The sequence below is a fragment of the Thunnus maccoyii genome, chromosome 23 (genome assembly GCF_910596095.1).
Source record: "Thunnus maccoyii chromosome 23, fThuMac1.1, whole genome shotgun sequence".
Lineage (NCBI taxonomy): Eukaryota > Metazoa > Chordata > Actinopteri > Scombriformes > Scombridae > Thunnus > Thunnus maccoyii.
In genome coordinates, this window is record NC_056555.1 from 24,379,056 (window position 1) to 24,402,140 (window position 23,085).

General features: G+C 40.3%; 1 protein-coding gene across 1 annotated transcript; it reads right to left on the reverse strand.

Annotated features, from left to right (window-relative positions):
- Nucleotides 1-2,964: 2,964 nt before the first annotated feature.
- Nucleotides 2,965-22,474, reverse strand: xpot (exportin, tRNA (nuclear export receptor for tRNAs)). Its single transcript, XM_042402809.1, has 25 exons — nt 22,314-22,474; nt 19,417-19,570; nt 18,370-18,452; nt 18,206-18,262; nt 18,044-18,113; nt 17,306-17,524; nt 16,920-17,104; nt 15,363-15,531; nt 14,103-14,339; nt 13,073-13,111; nt 12,926-12,988; nt 12,714-12,838; nt 10,843-10,987; nt 10,633-10,752; nt 10,425-10,519; nt 10,001-10,070; nt 9,569-9,807; nt 8,799-9,084; nt 8,262-8,451; nt 7,943-8,059; nt 7,724-7,839; nt 7,588-7,635; nt 7,414-7,485; nt 5,695-5,751; nt 2,965-5,591 (listed from the first exon to the last, which is right to left on the reverse strand). Exons 2-25 carry the CDS (start codon nt 19,501-19,503, stop codon nt 5,565-5,567), a joined length of 2,916 nt encoding a protein of 971 aa, XP_042258743.1. The 5' UTR covers nt 19,504-19,570; nt 22,314-22,474; the 3' UTR covers nt 2,965-5,564.
- Between the last annotated feature and the right edge of the window lie 611 nt (nt 22,475-23,085).

A 23,085-nucleotide genomic window follows, 5' to 3' on the forward strand; every position in this document is an offset into this window, starting at 1 on the left:
AAATTTAATTTAAACAACAACCATGGAGGAAGGTCAGAAAGGCTTCTCGCCAAATCATGATCAAATATACTTAAAAATAAAACAGGGAAAATAAAAAATAAAGGCTGGTCTGATATTACAGTTTTTCCTCAGCAGTTGAGTTAAAGGTGCAGTGTGTAGAATTTAATGGCATGTAGTGGAAAGGACTTGGCAGAAATGGAATATAAGTAGGTTTTAATTGGTGTATAATCACCTGAAAATAAGAGGCGTTGGAGGATTCTGTTGGTTGCGATCTACAACCTAAATCCTTCACACTGCACCCTTAAATACAAACTTTCGATACTATTTGTATTTGTGAATTTACAGTAATATTTTTGCTGTTGCACCTTCATGCTGAATCACTTGTTCACACTTCATACTTCTCGTATTTTCAGTTTTCTTAACATCTGCTCTTATACAAGTGTTTTCCCCCCTAAAATCTTTAACGAACTGCAAGGCTGTATAAACTTTTCTCTGCTTGGCTGTTAATAAATGACGCAGAGTGAATGATACCTCTTGATTAGTAAACACTTTATTGGTTCTAACAGATGTTCTAACAGAAGGTTCATCACCATATCAAAAAATAAATCAAGATCTCAACACATTTCACCATCAATGAACAAATGAATTCATTTGGCAAGTATTTCTTAGATAAGAGCAAACCACCAATTCTCCCCTCGGTCTGCTGAAGATGACGAAGGAAAGAAAATAAAAAAACAGGCTGAAACAACCTGAAAATTCGTCAATAAGCATCTTTAAGTGGTGATTTTGATCTGCCACATTTCTTTAAAGACAGCCAATTCTGTATTTTTGGGTTTACTGAAAACAAGCATTCAGTGGCAGCGTTGACTTCTAGTGTCGGTGTGAATACTATGACGGTACAATGAGGGATACAATCACGTTAGAATCACTTCAGGTGTAGGTGAGGGGATATCTATCATTCAGGTTGTACAGACTTGGGTTTGTTGACGTTAATAACGTGAATTAAGTGCAGATCCTGTCAGAGCAAACTGTGTTTTAGCGTTGTAACAGATATGCATGTTTACAGAGTCATAACTGGCAAAACTGAAACACTGTATCTCGGCTCTGTCCAAAGGTTGTGGTTTTTACATTTCAGATTAAAAAAACGAGATATGTGAAGTTAGCTTTAGAGGTGTTAGTAGGTGTATTTTTTAACTCTGGAGAGATCCAGGCTAGTCTTTTCCCACTCTTTCCAGTCTTTATGCTAAGCTAGGCTATCCCCATCCTGATTCCAGCTCTTTATTAAACAAAACGGAGACTGATATCCATCTGAACATCTCACTCTCAGAATGAATTAAGACTTTTTCCCAAAATGTGAAACCATTCCTTCAAAAACAGAAAGCACCTTAAAACACATAATCCTAGCTAGAAGCAGCTTTTAGCAACGTACCTTGTATTCCTGAGCTCAGGTATTTATTTTTCCACAAATAACAAAACAAAGTTTTAAAAGTCCAGTCTGAAAATTTGCAAGAAATCCTCTCATTTGTTGTCTTAATATTCATAGACGAGAAGATGGATATCAGTTTTGTGTGCTTAGCATAACACAAAGACTGGAAGCAGAGAGAAACTGCTAGCCCATTAGAAGTGCAAAAAATACACCTTCCAACAACTCTAAAGTTGTCCATTTTACATACAGGTGTAGAAAGAGGAATGTAAAAATGAGACATTGTGGTTTTAGGAGCAGTTAGAAGTGGAGCTATTTGTCGACCAACAACTGCATGCTGTGATAAAAGTCAGGAAAATACACCTTCTTACAACCTATTAAACATTAAGTACAGAGATTTAGGTCCACGATATGTTTAGCTTAGCTTAATATGAGGACTGAAAGCAGGGGGAAAATGCTAGCTTGTGTAGCCCGTAGCTGGCTAGCATAATCACTAGGTGTCCATAGCTAATTGATGTTGTGGTAGCTACAAACAGTTAGCATGTCCAACATTATGCTAGCTGTTTGTAACTAGCTGTTATGGTAGTTTGAAGCTAACTGCCACTGTATCAGGACGTGGTTAGCCTAGCTTAGCACAAAGACTGGATGCAGAGGGAAACTGCTAGCCTAACTCCTTAAAAAAATCCTTCCGACAACTTCAAGTTTGTCCGATTTACTTTTTATCTTAGTTTTTTGAACAGATGTAAAAAGGAGAGATTCTGGTTTTAGCTGGAGTTAGAAGTCACTTTTTGGCTTGGCTAGCGGTTTCCCCCTGCTTCCAGTCTTTGTGCTAAGCTAGGCTGAATACAGCCTTGATCAAACTCTGTACAGGGGACACAGATTTACCTGATATCCATCGGAAACATCGGATGACTAACAAGAATTTCTCTAAATTTTGAGACTATTTGCATAAATAGACTGATGATAGAGGTTTTTGTTAAATTAGCTAGTTAAGACTGAATTAGCGTACGTGTAAAAAAAAAAAATTTCAAGGATCAAAATAATGGCAGATTTTGACGTCAATTTAAATTGGTGCTGACTCATTGTAGAGGAGGCACACAGAACCAATTCAATCCTCACGTTTCAGTTTATGAAATGGTTTATTATTATTAATTAAAGGATGAGACTGGTGATTTTCTCTATTTTTCTTCTTGTCAACAAATCCCACAAAAAAACAAAGCCAACAACGAGCTTATACTATTAAAAGGGTATTATTTAAATGCAAATGTGAGTCCCATAAATTCACTATTTTCTCCTGCTTCAGTAACATTTGCTCAAAACTACAATGGCCTATGTTTCAGGGAATTACTGAGGCCTTTTTTAAATAAATGAAACTATATGTTTATGATCAGTTTTTAAGGTTAAGATAATATTGGCATCTTCAGTACGAACTGGCTTGGAGCTGAGAGCCACAGTGCGTAGGGAAGTCAGAAGCGAACTAACACGTTGGTTTTGGACTTTTATGGGATGTGTTGACAAGAAAAATATAGAACACCACCAGATTTAATCTTAAACTAGCTTTATTTATATGCCTGTATGAACACTTAACACTTTCAGGCACTTTTCTCTGGAGGTTTTCAAAAGGCAGCGTTTCAGGGAAAATGTATTGGAGCTACAGTAAGAAGTCAAATTACAAGGACTGCACTGAACATCACAAACTGATTTTAACAGAGGAAACAGAACATGACGGGGTGGGGGGTGGTGGGGGGGTATTTCTGTGACCGACATGTACAGTTAAACAGCACAAACTGGGGAATCACAATATCCAAAGTTTTAAAGAACAGAAGCATCAGTACAGAGTCGACAGCAGTTTGAAAAGTGGATTCGCCTTTTTTTACATCAGCAGAAATGTCGTTACAGTCAGTTGTCACAGTTGGATCTCATCGTCTCGCACTGATTGGTTTCGTTAGGACAGTTTTTAACTGTTTTACAGCTCCTTCACAGTATTGCTCGCGGTTAAGCGTTGCATAATCAATTTGTCGATCATCCTGAATTGTCACAAATATAAAATTCACCGAGCTGCTTTTGTACACGGGCAAATTCATATTTTTTACATGAGCTTTACATGAATGATTCCTATGAATGAGTTATGCGTTTGATACGGAAGCTCAATCCTGCCATAAAAACAAAAAAAAAAGATTAAAAGTAAGGAATGACAAAAATAAAAATAGCCCTTATAAAAATAGCACTTATGATATCAAATCAAAATTATGTCAATGTCAATTTTAAGTCACAATTATGAGATTTAAAATGGAAAATTATGAGATACTAAATCAGAAATATGAAAACTTAAAAGGCTGTAACTTAAAATGATGACTTTTATGTCAAATCATGATCTTTTTGGAGGGTCGAAATGCTGAAAGCTGAATATTTGACTCATTATGTCATACTTGTAGAATTTACATTTTTACAAAGTCAAAAGTATGAGATGATAATTTAAAATGATCTTTAAGATTATTATAAACTAACATACTTATGTCACCATTATGATAGAAGTTAACTGAGAATTATGACTTTTTAGTCAGAATTATGAGATTTATGAGATCATATGAGATAGTTTGTCACAATTTTACAAATGCAACTTTAATTGCAAGATTTTCCAGATCAAAATTATGTGACAGTGAGTCAAAATATGATTTAAACAATATCAATGACAAAAACTCGTTAGTTCTTGGTTCAAAATTACGAAACAATTGAAACTTGTAAAAAATCTTGACTTTATGAAATTATGAAATTTGTAAGTTTATCATGTCGAACTTATGCAATACTAAGTCATAAATACTGAGTCAAAATGATTAGCAAGTCAAACTTTTGACTTTTGAGGGTATTTTTATTTTTATTAGTCTTAACTTTTGGTTCTTTTTATTCGTTTTTATGACAGAAATGGTCTTCCATAGATTCCAGATGGTAATGAAGATTAAAAAAAACTAAACCTAGGAACTTTATTTACATTTTTTAACATCTTACTCTCTTATTTACACTTTGTTCCTCCATTTTATATTCATTTCCATCTGAAATTAAGACATCCCGGGAGCGCTCCGGTAGCCTAATGATTACTGTGCACGCCATGTTGCTGGTTCGATTCCAGCCAGTGACCTCTGTTGCATGTCATACACGTCTCTCTCTCTCCCCATGTTTCCTGTCTGACTCCTCTTTATCAATAAAGGCAAAAAAAATGCCAAACATCTATTTAAAAAAAAAAAAAGAAGAAGAAATTAAGACAGCCCAAAGCATTAGTTATTTTTCCAGGAAACAGAAATATTCCATGAGGATTGTTTCTTAAATTTTTTTTATCACAAAAAAACACCACAGGGGAATGATGTTGCTCTGAACTGAGTATCTACATCCAATTATGTAACAAATAAAAAGAGCTGTTGAGATAATACAGATAATATTTGCTTCTGAATTGAGAATTGAGGAAAATAAAAGTCCGAAAAACCTTGAAGGCAAATGCACATCGAGCCGGGCTGTAAGCACTTAATGTTTCACTTCAAACTTAAAAAATCAACCATCCAATCCTCAACACATAGAAAAAGAAAAAATCAATGCCACATTTAAATAAAAATAATACAATTCAGCCCTTATTTTTTTTGTCCAAAATCTGTGGCAGCAAATGACATCTGAAAAAAATCAAATCTAGCATGTTCTGAAATGTGGTTTCTAACGTCGAGGTCTGACTAGAGTAAAGCTATCATTTCACAAATCCTAACAGGGAAGTGTTCGGATCGTTGAAGGATAATTACCAAATGTTTTCCAGACAGGTAGTGTCCTCTCCCACAGATCTGTTTACTTCTAAAAAGCCCTTTCCACACGACTCCGTAGAAAGTTCTCCCTGTTTCTGATCAGCAGTCGAGCTTCTTTCTGTCTCTGAGTCCACGTGGACAGCTCGTCTCGTCGGCAGTCAGGAGGGATTTATCCGTCCACCGACCTTCTGTCCATTTACCCGACTTAGACAGACTGGGCTTTGTTATGCATTTACTTTTTAAGTGCAAAAGCAGCTCCTATGCTAAGTTCCATTTTTTTGTTGTTGTAAGTGGCGTGTACGACCGACCACTTCCTGTGAAATGTCCTTTCAGTCCCAGTGAACTTCCAGTTTTATTCCCTACAGCTTTGCTCGCTGGAAGAACGCCTGCACGGAGAGGAGTGAAGGAGAATCGTCAGGTGATCCATCAACTGATCAAATAAACTGACAACCAGCCAATCTCATCGATTATAATAAAAAAAAAACAAACCTTAATGTAAGTTTTCAGGACTTTGATGTCTGGCTGCTGGATGACTTGACACAGCTCCTGTTAGAAAGAAAAAAACATAAAAACTGGGTGAAAAACACCTGAAAAAAGGTAATATTTAATGTTTTAAGACTTAAAAGAAATACTCTGCTTTCAATAATAATTCTTTAATTCTTAAACCATCATTTCCTCCTTCATGTAAAAAACCAGAATCTCTGAATCTGTAAATATTGTTGATGTCTAAAGTTTTCCTGCTGGACACCAGATGTTTCCTCCTTCACTGTAAAGTTCAGTCTCAGTGTTTGTTCGCTGGAGGCTTCAAGTTTCCACATCACACTTGTGTAAGGTCGCATACTGGACCACGATTGGCTCAAAACTGGTTGTGATGTCATGAATCATGCTCGTATATACGTGTTAAAAGTTTCCTTCTTCAGCAGATGAATGTGAAAACAAACTCTGCACAGAAGCAAAGTGAAGAAGTAGAAAAATATTTGTTGTTTTTTTTTGAGCGGAGGGGGGCGATAAGAACCGAAACTACGGATTTATTTTATGTAAAATATTAAATTTAAATTTAAAGAATATGTACGTTGTGTGATTGTGTTATTTGGCATCTAGGCTCTGAACTCAAGGAAGCAGCACACTCAGCACAGCAGGCAGTGATGATGATGATGATGCCCCTGAAGACCTCGTCCACACTAACCCCGGGATTCCACCGGGCGCTGCGTTCCGGCTGCGACGCGGTTTCACTCCGTCCTCTGCACGGCGCCCTATTCCACCAGGAGCGTGTCAGAAGCGGAGCGTCTTCACTGCGGGGAAGCCTTCCGCCATTAAAAGTCAGTTGCACTCCTACTACAGTAATTACAGCAGCCTAGTCAAAGCTGATAAAGTCCCTTAAGGCTACCGTAATTACTGCAGTAGCAGGGCAACTAAACTGTCCAATTTTGTTAACTTGCTCAGCTTTCGTTCATTTGGTCATTTTCCTTGATCTTCGTGCTTCTGCTGTGGTTAATTAGGCTACGTAGTTAAAGGATTTCTTTAATCATCGGTTTTAATTGCGTTTATTGTTGATATACGACCAGGAGTCTGCACGGGGTGTTTTATTTTGAAAATTGACCGGATGCTCAATGCTGTTTCTGTGTCTGACTTCCTGCCCAGCTCCATCTGCTCTGTGTTGCTTGACGCGGCTTCCGTGAAAAATAAACGAGGCGTCTATCTTTAGTGCAGCAGAGCGGAGAGACGCTTCTGGGAAGCTTCTGAAACGCGCCGCGGTGCGCCTGGTGGAGTCGGATACATTGACTAGAGCAGCCACAATCAGCTCCAGCAGCCGCGTCAGAGCCGGAACGCGGCGCACACGCGCCCGGTGGAATTTCGGGATAAGCCCTTTTTCTGCCCCAGAAATGAAGCTTTTCCAAAAACCTCCTCCAGAGTTTGTCAATGTGAAAACGCTTGGTGATGTCATGTCTACGGGGAAAACTGAGCTTTGAAGAAACGCTGTTACAACGCTGACAGAACAGATGGTGACAGCAGTGCAGCGTTTCATTGGAAGAAGAAGAAGAAACACGACGACAATGGACGCGTGTCGTTCTCGTTAAAAAACTGTTTTAGAATTTAGCCGATAGATTCACATCTGAAATCAGGATATGCTGACTTTCAGGATCCTACATTTCCCATAAAGCAACTGGGTAGCATCTTCCCTTTTTCCTGCAGAACTGACCGACTTACCTGAGAGATTTCTGGCGACACCTGAAGTGAGGGCAGATACTCCTGCTGTAAGAACTGAATAAACTCCAGCCCCTAAAAGGAGACAGAGTCCAAAGAAAATTCATCCATGTGTTAAAATACAGTTTTTAAAACTTGAAGAAAAGAAAGTTCGTGAATTAGTAAAACTGTTTTTACCCTTTTGAGATGAATCATTTTCAGCGTGACGGCACACTCTGACAGCGTCTGGAAAACAAACAACGTTCATACTGAATGCTGTGAAGCTGATAAAGCCGCGTGTTTCTAGGTCGGAAGCCGGCACACAGAAACTCACCAGGACTGTCTGAGCATCTGAGAGGTCAAAGGTCGGTTTGAGAGGAGCCAGGAAACATGCGGGGACGATGTGTTTGTAGATGAAGTCGGGGAAACCCACCATGCCGTCTTTACCTCCTGCGGGTTTGATCAGAACATCGTCAGAAACAGAAAAAAAACAAAAACAAAAACTACAACAACAAAAAAAAGTAAGTTTCATGTTTTTTCTAGATTTTCTGACCCCACAGTTCCACGAGTTTGGAGAGGATGATGAAGCAGGTTTTCTGAGCGATGGGATCGGGGAAGTCCACGGCTCCCTGGATGATGGTGAAAACAACTCGCTCGATGTTCTCCGCTCCTGAACGCAAGGAAAAAAAAAACAATTAAGGCTGGCTGACAACATGTTACCACTCTAACCACCGTCGTATGATTGACTAGCATCACGCTCAGTCATCAGTGTGTATTTATTTAACTCAAAATGAGACGAACGGAGTCTGAACAGACTTGTAAACGTCACTCTGATGTTTCCCCTTTAAGACCCGCCTCTGCTCTTCACTCACCCTGATTGGCCATCACCTCGTTCATGCCACTTCCTGTGATGGTCTGGATGAAGCTGAAGTAGCTCCTCCTCAGCATCTGTTTCTCCAGCGCGGCTGCCTGGTCGTTGTCCTCCGCTGGCCGCGCCAACACCTCGAAGATGGCGGCCACGAGCGGCATGAAGACCTGCTGCAGGAACGGAGACACCTGCCGCTGCCGTGGCAACAAGAGAGAAGAGTTACCTCACTGTGGTCGTTTATGACGACGTCTTACAGCTGGTTTAAAATCTACTCTGATCTTTATTAATAACATTAATTAATTCATTAATCAGCTTTTATTTCCAAGATGTATCTGTCATATATATTTCTTTATTCTATGATCTTTTGTCACCTTTTATCTCATATATAGTATTATTTTAATTGTCTAAATGTTTTCAACCATGTAAAGAATGTTGTGACTTTGTTCTGAAGTGCTGCATAAGTAAAGTTCATTATTATTGATTATTATTAATTGATTAATATCAGTTTGAAAACGATAGGTGTCAGATTTTCTCAGCGTACCTTGAACTTGGCGGTGATCTGGCTGATGAGCGGGATGAACTCCTGCAGGTCTTTGGCCTCGCAGTCCTTCAGCATGTGTTCGGAGGCTGCGGGGATGAAGGGCAGCACCTCTTCCTCCATGCAGATGATCATCCGGTGCAGGAAGGAGCGCACGGAGCTGCGCAGCACCCCCCGCTGGACGGGGCAGCTCAGCGCAGGCAGGAAGGTCTGCAGACAGTCTCTGTAGACCTCCGTACAGCCGCACTGCTTCACCGTCTGCTTGTTGCTGAAAGCTTTGCTGGTCCGACTGCAGAGAAGAGGAGATGATTGAATCTCTGATCATTTGTGTTATACTTCTATCAAGTTATTATTTTTTAGGGACTGAGCCCAAAACCTATTGTTTAACCCTGTTGTTTTTCGTGTGTTTGTTTGTTTTTTTCTTTATTATTACGCCACTTAAACCCTTAATTTGACCCCCTAAACATGCTCAAAAACTCACCAAATTTTAGACTTGATGAAAATTAGGAAATTAATTTGTTTTACACACAGGTGTGAGCAAGACAGACATGTCTCACCCTGCAGAAAATTCTCATCCTGTCAATCAATCTTTCAAAATAAAAGCACACCACACTTGTTATAAATATCCCTCATTTTTAAAAAGCAAAATGAGTGCGAGGTCCCGACCGACGCTGCTTGCAGCTTTACTTGTTTCTGAAGCTTTTAAGTAACGTGTCTGAACGTCTGGTCTTGTGTCGCTGTTCCCGAAACCTCCCGTCTGGATGGATCCTCACCTGGCGAAGCCGACGGCGTGGCTCAGACAGTCGGCGAGGGCGGCCTGTCTCTCCTCCTCCGTCTCCTGCGGCAGTTTGGCGAGCAGCAGGCGGAAGGCGTCGATCAGCGGCGTCAGAAGGCTCCTCATCAGCGCCTGTTTCCTCTCCGCGGGACTCTCGCCGTTCACTATCAGCACGCCCGCCGCCTCGAACATGAAGAGCTGGTCGTCGCTGGTCAGGAGAGCCGGGAAGCCGTTTTCCTGGAGAGACGACAATTCAAAACAGATTCTTATTAACTTGTTTTTTAATTGTTTGTATTGTTTTCTACTGGAATTAATCTTGATTTTAATGTCACTTTAATTGCAAAAATCTGGGTCAACAGTTAACTTTGGGCAGCTGAGAGTTTCTGGGTATAAGAACGATATGAGTGATTGATCAGATATTGATCCTTACAGGAGGAGTGAGTTCCAGCAGGTCCTGGATCCTGGTCAGGATGTCCTCAGTGAAGGCATTCATGTGTTTACTGTCAAAAACAAGAGCGTCAACAACAACAACTCACAACACAAAGAACATCATGTTTATCACACAGGACGTCCTATTTGTCATCGTGTTTACAAAGATATCAAGTTCTAATTTAGTTTGCACAAGATCAATATCTTATTATCAATATAACAAGTTATTATCTTGTGTGCACTTTCATTTTATTCAAGTTATAATGTTATCAGGACATCTAGATACAATCTTGTGCCCACAAATGTGACACAAAGTTAATATCTTTGCTCTGAAGTTATTATCTTAAGACTCATTAAAATATCATTAAGTTGAATAAACACGTCTGAGTTTAGTGCAGGACTGTAATGTACTCTAGTGGACTCACTGCAGAGTCTTGATGAATCTGGAGAAGAGGTAGGCCACTCTGCTGCGGACCTTTGGGCTGTTGTGTCTCAGTCCTCTTTGGTCCAGAAATGCCATCTGACAGTGAACGCAACACATTTAAACACATCTTCAGTCACACAGGAGTTTTCTAAAAATGTAAATGAGTGTAGATTTTCTTATAATCTGCAAAAAAAAAAAAAGTTACTCACCAAAACATTTGGAATGTGCTGAGGCTCCACGATGAAGAATTTATCGTATCGAACAACCGTTTCAAAGAACTCCAGAGACACCGAGCTGTGCTGGTAGCTGCTGACGCTGCAGGAAACCAGCTGAGGATGGAAATAAAGTAACGTTCAGGTGTCCGTACCGTCGAGCAGATAACTGAACTATACATATCAGAGTGGAATCATGTGACTGACCGTCCTCATCATGTCCTGCAGAGCGCTCGTCTTCGCCGTGTCTCCGGAGAAATGAGCGCCGTGAGACGCCGGCAGGGCCTCGCCCAGCATATACAGCAGCCTGATGGCCACCTCCACCTCCATGAACGGAGCCGTCTGCCAGTTCCTGAAAAACAAAAAAACACAAATACAAGATAAACTTATTTATTGTTTGACCTCCATGCAGATTTTCATTGGTGTGATTGTTACTGTTATTATTTATTTATTTGGTAACACTTTACCTTAAGTCCTCCTGTTTAACATCCAAAAGCATTATATTAACATTCAGTAAATATATATTAAATATAATGTAGTTATGAGCAGATATATGAACATATGTACAGAATTTGTCATTAATTACAACTATAATATGACGACATATTACATTATTACATTCATTATCTGTTTATACAGCAGCACGGGAGGAGTTATAGTTGTTGACTAACACATTAATAAACATTTATATCGTTATAGTGAATTAACTGTTTATATGCTGTTTCTAAATGTCAAACATAGAGACTTAAAATAAGGTGTTACTGTGTGTTTTAGCTTCTTTTAGTTAATAATGGTGTGAAATGTGCATGATTAGGGCTCATATCCTGATAATGATACCTGTGTTTCCCATAGGTTGACTGCCTTGGAGCGGCGGCGGCGGGGAGGGAGGGGGGGAGGGGGGGGGGGGAGGGAGGGGGGGGAGGGGGGACTCAAGAAAGAGACTCACCAGACATTTCTCTGTTCTCTGTCAAACAGCGGCTGACATTGACACTAAAATGAGAATTGCTGGTCCACTTTAAAAGTCAGTCCACCTTAAGTGAGCCTGGTCAAGCTAACGCGTTGTTGCTAACTTCGGGGCTAACCCCGTTCAATAGATGAGTATTTTCTTTGTCTCGAGGAGCTGCAGCATTTATTAACTGACAATCTGTAGTCTGTACTCTACATTTACTGCCAGATCGACAACTTACTGCTAAACTTTTCGTCTGCTCCGCTCGCGCTCGCGTCACGTTTCTGCCGCTCGCACGACTACAGACGCACATTACGCTACTCTTGTACCTTTCACGTAGATGTCCGTTGAAGAACGAAGAGGAGGAGGATGACTAAAAAAAAAAATCCACAATAACGCAGGGTTTTTGTACACAGTGTACGAGTGAAAATCATTAGTAGCATGTTAACATTAATGATCGTCTGAAATTTTAGCAGCGGTGCTCATATTCAAAATGAATATAGGGAAAACACTGGATACATATTATACCCCCCCCCCCCCCCCCATCGTCTGTCCATCTGTCGCATGGATTAAATGACTCTTCTTGGCTTTTTACTTGCAAAGCTTTTATTGTATTTACAGTAACATAACAAGTGTAGTTGTCAACTTGAGTGCTTCGCCTGGTTCACTGTCTCTCCTCTGCTCCGCTGTGTCGCATCACAGAGCAGAGGAGAGAAGCAGCATGACCATAAATGACAATAAAACGCAGTAGAGACTCTCTGAAATGAAGCGAGTGCACATAAATTAGGTAAATACTATGAGTAATCCCTCTATTGTGTCATTTCCTCTGCTCTGTGTGTTTCAGCGAGGGCGGGGCTCGGCCTCCCGTGTGTGTGTGCAGCACAGCGGAGCAGAGGAGAGACAGTGAACCAGCTATGTTACTGTAAGAGCAATAAAAGCTTTGCAAGTAAGAAGCCAACAGTAATTTATTAATGCAATCCACAAAAGCTGGACGGACTCTAAATGAATGGTGCTCTAACACCTTTTTACTTTATCTCAGATTACATTGTTCAAGTCTGGTGATCCAACAGTTGGTGGCGCTGTCACAAATCGTTTTTTTTTTCTCTCTACATAAGTAAATTCAGGCTCTTACTGCATGGTGTTGGTGAAGACTCGGCGTACGGCCTCCAGCAGCAGCTCTGGAGACACCTGAGCCAGACGGTCCAACAGCATCTTCAGCTGCTTCCTGTACTCCACGAACATCGCCTCGTCCTCACCCTGACCGACGAAACCAGAAGGTGCGTTACTGTTTAACGTTCACCGTGTCTAACGGCTAAAAGTCAGCACCGAATAATGAAAAAATACCTCGTTTTCAAAGTTGTACTCGTCGTCGTATGTCAGTTTCTTCATGACGGCGAGCATGATTGCCTGCAGTGAAAATGCAAAGTGTTAATATTTTATCCTGAAAATATAAAGCTACAACTAACAGCGTCATCGCAATCAAACACTCACCTCTATGTTTGTTTTCTGCTGGTCTGTCAGCTGAGGAAGCTACAAAAAACAAAATACATATCGTAAAAGTTTTTCCTAAACTAAAACAACAAGTTCAAATTCAACTCACAGAAAACTCACAACATTCATTTGAGTAGCGGCACAAATTTTACACCATTTCCAATATGTAAAAAAAATCACTAACAAATGCAACATGTCAAAGTAATTTTATATATTCTACTAAATTCCTATAAAGTGATTAAGGTGATTATTTATTATTTAAATGGTCTAAAATACCAGAAAGACCAAAGTTATTTAATTGCTTTTATGTCCAAAACTTCAACATATTTATTTCTAATACTTATAACATAATATTTATATGATTGTGCAATATGACTGAAAGCTCCAGAAAAGCTACTAAATGGTTCTTGTAATTGCAACTGAAGATATTTAGTTTAACATCATATGAGACTAAGAAAGCAAACTCTCACAACTGAGTGGCTGAAATTAGAATATTATATTAGAAAATATTAATATAATAGTTGGCTCCGTTATCAATAAGGCTTCTCAACTGAATTTCTATTGATTAATTGATTAAGATGACTGAATCGTAGAAGCTCTACAATCAATATTTCCTGACAACTATATTCCAGGACTTCCCACCAAGAAGAAGCTTTTAATTCCTCCTGACTCGTCTAGAGCCGCGTCGATTAGCTGATCGACCCAAACCTTTATTGGTAGCTATTCTGATCATTGATAACTGGTTTTAGTCATTTTAAAATAAAAATACCAAACGCTTGCTGGCAACAGCTTCTCAAATGCAAAAATTTGTTGCTTTTCTGTGTTTTATATACTTGTAACTTGAATATTTTTGGGTTTTCAGCTGTTTTTCAAACATAACAAGACATCTGAAGACATCATCTTATACAGATTAAACAATTAATTGATTAACCGTAACAATATTCGGTAGATTAATTGAGCATGAAAATAATCATTATTATAATCATTATTTGCAGCCCTACATTGATCCAGTTGACGCTTCAGGACTCACCTGTTTGAGGACGTGCAGGTATTCGTAGCAGAAGCCAACGATGTTGGCGGAGATGTCGTCGTCCTCGTGCACCAGCAGCTGCAGCAGCAGCGGCACTTTGGCCTCCATGGCCTGCAGCGTCTCGGCCGCCTCCTTCACGTTGCCGGACTTGGCCAGCTTGGTCCAGCTCAGCACCAGACTCTGTCCCATCCCGTTCACTAGCCGCGAGAACTTGGCCAGGAAGTCCACGTCCTCCTCCTGACGAGACAGGAAGAGAGAAATAAAAACTTCTGCCATCCAGGAAGCAGGAAAAGCCTCTGGGTGTGAATATAAACATGTGGCTCTGAAGTAAACCTGGTCCTCTTTTCTCTCATATCTGCACTGAGCTGCAAAGACCAAACCAACCGCCATCGACTGTTTTCTCTTCACACACTTTCTAAGACATTTTAATACCATCTTATGGAATTTATTACTAATTAAAAATCTAAACCTCTCGTTTCCTGTCTGCTTCTTTACTACCAATCAAAACTAAAAATGGCAAAAATGCCCAAAAACATATCTTTAAAAAACAGAACTAGAAAAAACAAAACACACACAAAAAGGACAGGTATCCATATTAGCAATTAAATGATGTTTAAAACACACTATCATGTAGTTATAAGCAGATATATGGACAGTTATAACTTGTCCTGTGAAGAAATCTTATATTATTACAGCTGTGTTTTACTATATTGTCATTATCTGTTCATACAGCAGCAAACACATCTGGGTGTCCACAGGAGGAATTACAGTAAACACTTATATCTGCTGACAGCTGCATTACAGTGAGTTATAAACCTTTTATTAACTGGTTATATGATGCTCATGAATGTTAAATAAATGCTAAATATGGGAGGATTAAAGTAGAGTGCTACCAGTTACATAGTGAAAACATGCATCTCAACTATTTTACATTTTTTTAAGCTATTTCAGGGTTTGGATGAATAATTATGGTTAATATTAAAGGTCATGTTTGGACTGTCTGCTTCCTTGTCTCACCTCAGTGACTCAGAGCTGCTTAGACCTGAACTCGACTGTCTTGTCTACAGCGCTAACTGATGAAATGATGGACGGAAGTTGCGATAAACCAGAATTTTCCTTTAAGAATGACTTTTTACAGCTTTTTATCGTCATGGAAACCCTGCTTATGTCACCAGACATGTTCATTGCTCCAAAATGAACCTCTCACGTCACTGCAGATCGTTAAAACCCGAAGCAGAGCTCTGGCAGGTGGACTCTCACCTGATCCACGTTGAAGAATCCAGCGGACTGCAGCACTTGGCACAGAGACTCCACCAGCTTGGTTTTATCGACGGGGTCCATTCCTTTGTTGACGATTTCAAACAGGCAGTCGCAGGCCTCCTCTCTGAGCTCCTCCACCGACATCTGACTCAGCAGCAGGTTCACAAACCTGAAACCGTGAAGCGTGTGATACATCAGAAAACTGCTCTTTTCTCTGGCTGGTTCTGTTTGTTAAAGCCTCTGGAAACGTGGCTTGAAATTATAAAAAAATGCATATATGATATCAAAGTTGAGTGTCTCATTAAGCATCCACAACAATCTGAATGAAAATAAACATTCATAACTATTAGAAAACTGAGCTCAAACAGCTCATTTGGCTGCTCAAAGCATTTTTCAGGACTGTGTGGGCGTGTCCAGATCACGTTTGATTGACAGCTCACTTTCAGCTCAAGTACTGTTTTATTTTCTATTCATTCACTAAAACGTTTTGCTGATATGGAATAAAATACCAAATCTATCAAATGGACCCTACTTGGTTAAAAACTTGACTAATCAACTAACTAGCAAAACAGGTTAGACCAGCCAAATCTGTGTTTTTATTTAACTATACCTCCCAGAGTATGATGCTAATCATTTTAGCATCCTCTATTCACATACATGAAATGGTTAGCATAGCTTGAACGTTTGCTAGTAGCTACCAAATCTATCGAATGGACCCTACTTGGTCGAAAGTTTGACTAATCCACTAACTAACAAACTAGGTTAGACCATCTGAAACTGTGTTTTTATTGAACTATACCTCCTGGAGTATGATGCTAATCGTTTTAGCATCTTCCATTCACTTACATGAAACGGTTAGCATTAGCTTTTCTATTCAAAACTTTTGAGCTTATTATCAACTACCCCAGTGGTCTACTAGTTATCTTGACTCATCGGCTAACTAGCAGACTAGACTAGACCACACATATCTGTTTTTATTGAACTATACCTCCCAGACTAAGAAGCTAAGTGTTTTAGCATCTTTCATTCACTTACATGAAACAGTTAGCATTAGCATTGCTATGCTACACTTTTGAGCTACTTATCCACTCAGTGATTAATACAGATTTGGATGGTGTACCCAAGTCTGCTAGTTAGCTTAACACAGTAACTTTCAAACCATATCAGGCTAATTTGAATTCTCATTCTAGCTAAAAGCAAAGAAAAGTGCACTGCATCGTTTTATCATGAGGGAGATGAGAGTAAGTGTTGTAAAGTCAGCTTTGCTGGAGAGCCACGTCAATCATCTTTCTCCTAAATATGATTGCGCAGGTATTTATTACGTAATAAATTCCCTAGTTTAGCCCCGCCTAACTGCAACCCAGTAACAAGGGAAGGGAGAGAAACTTTCTAAAGAATTACATAGACTATGTCAAAGGCTATGTTCTCATAGTTTTTAGGTGTTTACTATATGCACATTAGATCCCAAATTACATGATTAATAGCCAATCATGGATTTGCCTTTCCAGGGGCTTTAAAGTCTCTCTTTTGTGTGTTTGTGAAGAGCGAGAGACTGACCGGTCGTTGGCGATGAGGTTGAGGTCGATCCAGGACACGTAGGCTCCCACCACCTCCAGACACTGACAGGTGAGCTCTGGGTGGGACTGCTGGTACGTCTGCAGGATCTGGAACCAGGACTCCACCAGGTTTGGGATGCACTGCTCCCGCATGGTGTCTTTGATTAAAGTGTTCCTGCGCGTCTCCTGAAGTGAGGAAGGAAACGAGAAGATGAGTCCGTCAGCTCAAAGTACAAACTCACTTCACACATACATCAGATTTTAATTCTGAGGGAAGGAAGCATAAACATGCAATAATCCCCCAACGTCTGCTGATAATCAAACACATTTCCAGCTTTATTTTAACTCTGCTGATGGGACCCCCGTCATTAGAAAGCGTGATCTTGCCTCGGGTGCGTGCAGGATGTCTCGGTCCACCACCTCGGCGTCGATGGCCATGAGCGTCCTCAGGTAGACGTCCACGCCGTGAGGGTTCAGACCCACCAGAGACAGGATGTCGAAGAAGAACTTGGGCCACAGAGTGAGGTACTCCATGACGAAGGTCAGGGCGAACACCTGAGCTGCTTTGTTCCTGATGAAGGGCTTCTCAGGCTGAGCGTTTATCAGCTGCACAGATGAGAGAAAACATCAACAGTCTCAGTTAAAACTCATAATTCATCGTTCTTATCTAATTTCTTCTTTAATTTAGCCCATTATTTAGTTTTTGGATTTTTTTAACCCTTTAATAGTTTAACCCACTAAAATGCAACTGAATTTTTTGAGATTTCTTTTTAATTTTGAGCCTCCATTGATGACGTTGTGAAGTAGCAAGGGATCATGGGAGTTGTTGTCTTCATTGTTAAACAAGCAGCTTCTCCTGGTTGGGATTACTTCAGTGTTCATCATTCAGGAGATTTTTATCTGCAGACGTCTCCTCTTGTCTAAAACCCCTTATTAATAACAACCCCCCCACCCCCAACCTCCACAGGTTATATATGACTTTATTTTCATGTGTGTTTATGGTGTATCGTTGTGTCAAAGTTGCTCAGTTAACCTCCAGAGTGTTTCTCAGCTGATAAAGATGATTTAAAAAGGACAATACTTGTGTTTTACATGTTTTCTGCGACATATGATGAAATGCTGTACCTGACACTGGAGCCACTTCATCAGAGTCTCTCTGATGAGCTGCTGTTGAGCGCCACTCAGACCAGCGTGTCTGCAACACAACCAACAGTACACCTGTCAGTTCAGTCGGATAAAACAATCGTTCCTACAGAGAAGATACCGCACTGGGTTCATCCTCCTCACCTGAACTTGATCTGATGTTCCAAAACTTGGAAGCAGAAGAACTTCACATGGTCGTCACTGAAACAATAAAATATGTTTAAACACACGTGAAACACGATCCATAAAAAAAAAAAAGAAGCTAACTTGTTATCTGGGCAGGTGGTTTAGTTTGAGCTGAAACTCACTTGTAAATCCCTTTAGCGAGGGCCTCTGCACACACCTCCCAGGCATCCTGAGACTCCTTCAGCTGCTCAAAGTATGCCATGGCCTGAAGACACACATGACAAGACACAATACTTTCATGATATCTGGCATTTGACGCAGGAGTGGTGACACAGCTGAGTTGGGAAAAAAGTGATATGAAGTAAAAAGAGTATTCTCTAGAGCTGCAACGATTAGTCAACAGATAATAAATTAGTTTATTTTTGATTAAATAATCGTTTTAGTCATTTTAATAGAAATATTAGCTTGTTTAAATGTCTCAGATAAGGGTGAGAATCTTTGGGAATATCGATTCTGGATTGAATGAACAGAAAAGGAGGCACTCCAACACACTGTATGCCACACCATTCACTGGATTATCAAGATATTTCAATATATAAATTATGAAAATAATAGATATGGATATGAATAATTTCATCCAAGGAGCCGACATGAATAAAAACTGAAATATGGAGGTGGGATGTGTGTGTGTTTAGTGCCTGTGTGGCTGATTTAGTTGGTGTTTTGATTGTGTAACTGACCTATTTACTGGTGATGATGTCAGCAGGAAGTCAGATTTCAACTGATCCACCTGTGTCGACTCTGTTTGTCTTGTTTCTACTGACAGAAAAACCCCCCAGCGCCTCTACGTCCTCCTCAATGTATAAAAACTGCCGACGTGTTTTCGTTTTCCGATGTTCCACTATATGTTCACCAGCTAGTCTACAGCTAACTGTGTCTGTTCGGTGCTGAGCAGGTAGTGTACGTGTGAAAACGAGGCTATGAGAGACGCTGAGAGTGAACCAGAACAGTAAAAGTTGCAGCCGGACAGATAAACAATGAGCTGAAACTCACTATAAAGCTCCGTAAAGCCGAGAGGAGCTGCAGAGACGCTGATAATTCTCTGTAGGTTTAACACTACAAGCCACAACCAACACATTACATCCAAATATCTATTAAAGCTGCTTTCACTTCTTCCATAATAAATAACATTTGTGGGTGAAATGTTCTGAAACTCGGGAGCTTCTTACCCTCTGCCTGTAGCCGGCGTCGGCGTTCGGGTTGAGCCCCAGCAGGGCCTGCTCGTCCATGATTGCAGCGACAGACTGGCAGGCCATTCGTGGGTTAGCTTTCCTCCAAGGCAGGTTCACTCCTCTCTGCTGCTGTCAGGCAGATTCCTTTCATCTGGAAAATCAAAGCATGAAGGAAGGAAAACGTGAGGAAACACTTTCAACTGTGGTGGAAGAAAGTAGAAGGAGTAATTCCTCAATGTAAAGATACTCCATTATAGGTAAAAGTCCTGTATCTAAAATCCTACTTGAGTAAAAGTAAAACTACATTTTCTTTAAGTATTATAAGAAGAAGTACTTGTTGAGCAATAAATCCTCCATTGTAACTGATATATTAGCTAAATATTAAGTACATTATTAATCTTTATGCATCAGCAGTGGCGGAAAGTAACCAAGTAAGTACAGTTTTGAGGTACTTGTACTTTACTTGATTATTTCCTTTTGTTGCTACTTTATACTTCCACTACATTAGGGAAAAATCACTATTTGGTGGAGCTGTTAACAACTCATAGACATGTGAAATGTGACCCCGACTACACACTGCTTTTTGTAAGACGTCAAAAGCCAAAAAGGTTGGAAACCACTGGTTTCATCTTTAACAATGTGTTGTATTTTAAAAGCTTGTTATATTATCCATTGGGTCAAATCTTCATCTGAAAAGTAACTAAAGCTGTCAAATAAATGTAGTGGAGTAGAAAGTACAATATTTCCCTCTGAAATGTAGAAAGTAGCATCACATGGAAATACTCAAGTAAAGTACAAACAGTAGGTGATTTGACGGGGATGAAGGGGGGGGTCCCCCTTGTTAGCAAAATTACCAAATTACCTCCCCCCTCTCAACCAGGGGTTAGCCTGGTCTGCCTGACTCATTGATCCTTTATCTCACTGAGGTTTGTATAAGTTAGAACCTATGACCCCGACTCTGAAATATCAGCAGCCTGACTGAGCTGTGTATTGATAAATCCATGGCGCTGTCTGTGGTGCTGAAGTAGCAGAAGGATTTGTAATTGCGCCTTTTTCCTTCAGTCCCGCCCTTCTGTCAGTTTCGTCTTGGATTTATAATAATCTCTGAACTACAGTGCATTCAGAAAGTACTCTAAACCCTTCACTTTTTGTTATGTTCCATCATCAATCTACATTCAATACAGGGCTGGTGCCGATTGGTGATCGGATCGTATATCGGCGATTGAAGGGACGATCAACGGTTTTTCCTAACCAGTGCTATCGCTGAGGGGGTTGAAAGAGAGAGAGAGAGAGAGAGAGAGAGAGAGAGAGAGAGAGAGAGAGAGAGAGAGAGAGAGAGAGAGAGAGAGAGAGAGAGAGAGAGAGTGTGTGTGTGTGTGAGACAGTGAGGCTGGCGAGCAGAGAGTATGAAGTTAACTATATAGCTGTGAACATAAATTCAATTGATTGGACATGATCTGGAAAAGCGCACAACGGTCTATATAAGGTCTCACAGCTGACAATGTATATCAGAGCAGAAACCAAGCCATGAGGTGGAAGGAACTGCCTGCAGAGCTCAGAGACAGGATTGTGTTGAGGCAAAGATCTGGGGAAGGCTAGAAAAAAAAAAGTCTGCTGCATTGAAGGTTCCCAAGAGCACGGTGGCCTCCACAATTCTTAAACGGAAGGAGTTTGGTCTGAATGCACTGTGTATACTATAAATGCTCAATTCTATATATATATATATATATATATATATATATACACATTACCGTAAAGTGACAAGTAGCAACGTGTAGTCGTGGAAGAGCGAGAGGATCATAGACACACTGCTGCCTATAGTATTCCTATAATTTTCTTATAATATTTCTATAATCATTCAGTAGCGTTTGTGCTGCTGAATAAACACCCCAGACTAAGCCACCTCTCTAACTAAATATTTTAGGGGAGACATGACTACAGATATAATTTATACTATTGATGTTTGATGTCACCTGGGAGTGGAGCAGGTCATGTGACTGAGAACATTAACCAATTAGATTACAGTTACATAATTACAGGTAAAGTTTATAAGACTACGGTGTGTTATGAATAATAAGCTTTATTAAAGCACTTAATGTCCACATCCAGTAAAAGACTAGGCCTACACAAAATATGTATTCAGCGTAAAAGCAGTCCTATAAAATCTAAATTAAATTACCAACTATAATATAAAATATGTGGCTGGGCCTGTATGATAATCCTGCAGTCACACTGGGCCATCACCCCTGTTAGAAATGAACAAATCACCTACTGAGTACAAGTACTTCAATATTGTACTTAAGTGCAGTACTTGAGTAAATGTACTCAGTTACTTTCCAGCACAGACTGTATTTACAGAGGATGAACAATACAACCTGACAGCTCACATGATGCAACACAGCGTCAACAATTTTGGCCACGATGTCGCGTTGTTAATTAAACACCACTAATTAAACAGGTACACGGGTCATTTTAGGGGTTGGATGTCTACAATAAACGAGCTGTTTTTTGAGGCTGAAGATGCGAGCTGCTGGCCGGGCCACTCCTCAGAAAGTTGACCCAGCGAGCTAACAACTTCGCTCCGCCAGCAGAATAGCTGACTGCGGCTAACTGCAGCTAGCGTTAGCCGACTAGCCTCAGAGCTCGCCTGCTGGATCATCCTGACACTGGTACACGTTATAAAACCGGGAAATCTTTCTTTAACAGCGATACAGAGAGTCTACAGAGAGTAAAAGGCATTTAATGGCGCTTTTTTATCCTTGTTTAGTTCGTCTCTGTAACGGTTACTTGCTTCCTTCAATCACATCATCGCTGTGAAAATCTCACGGTGACAAACTCCGCTAACCGTTTTTTATTTAACGTAAAAAAGAAACGACACTTTCCGAAAACCTCACCTTAGTTAAGCCTCAATTCATCGGGTGTTTTCTCTCCTCTCTCTCTCTGTCGTTAAATCATCACGGAGCCGCTGCGAAGCCTCCAGAAATCAGTTGCATGTCGGTTACACGACAGAAGCGGTGGTGCGGCGTGTCCGCCCGGTTAGCATCCGGGTCGCCAATTTTCTTTTCCCTAGGATGGCGAAGTCATGACCCGCCCTACTGTGCTTATGATTGGCTAGTACTCGCTTCCTTCGTTGGTTGGATTGGTTAGGTTTAAGCATGAGGATTGGAATTGGTTAGAAGTAGTAGTACCAATATTGGGGTAAGCCAATCAGAGGCAGAGTAGGGCGGGTCATGACATCGCCATCCTAGGAAAGAAAATATCGCATCCGGGTCACCGCCGCAGGAAGAGATTCACTCAAAAGTACAAATATTAACAATAAAACCTAATTCACGTATTATTATATTTGTTAAAAGGTGTATTATTCGTGGGGGATACCGTGAAACTGTATTAATGACGACATAAAATCGTTATTTGATGGCTAAAGTTCGCGTACTGTAACGACGCTGAAGTTGGGTTCAGATTCGTAGGAAAGTTAAAGGAAGAGTTCAATATTTTTCACGCGAGTTTTAAAATAATAGTTCACAGCATTTTTGCCTGTGACCCCTTAAAATAAAGCAAAGTCTGCTTGGGACCCCTCCTCACATGTTGCGCTCTCTACCAGTTAAGTTACCAATTAACTGCTTGAAGACTGGTTGTCTTGATCCATCGGTTAATCATTTTATCCAT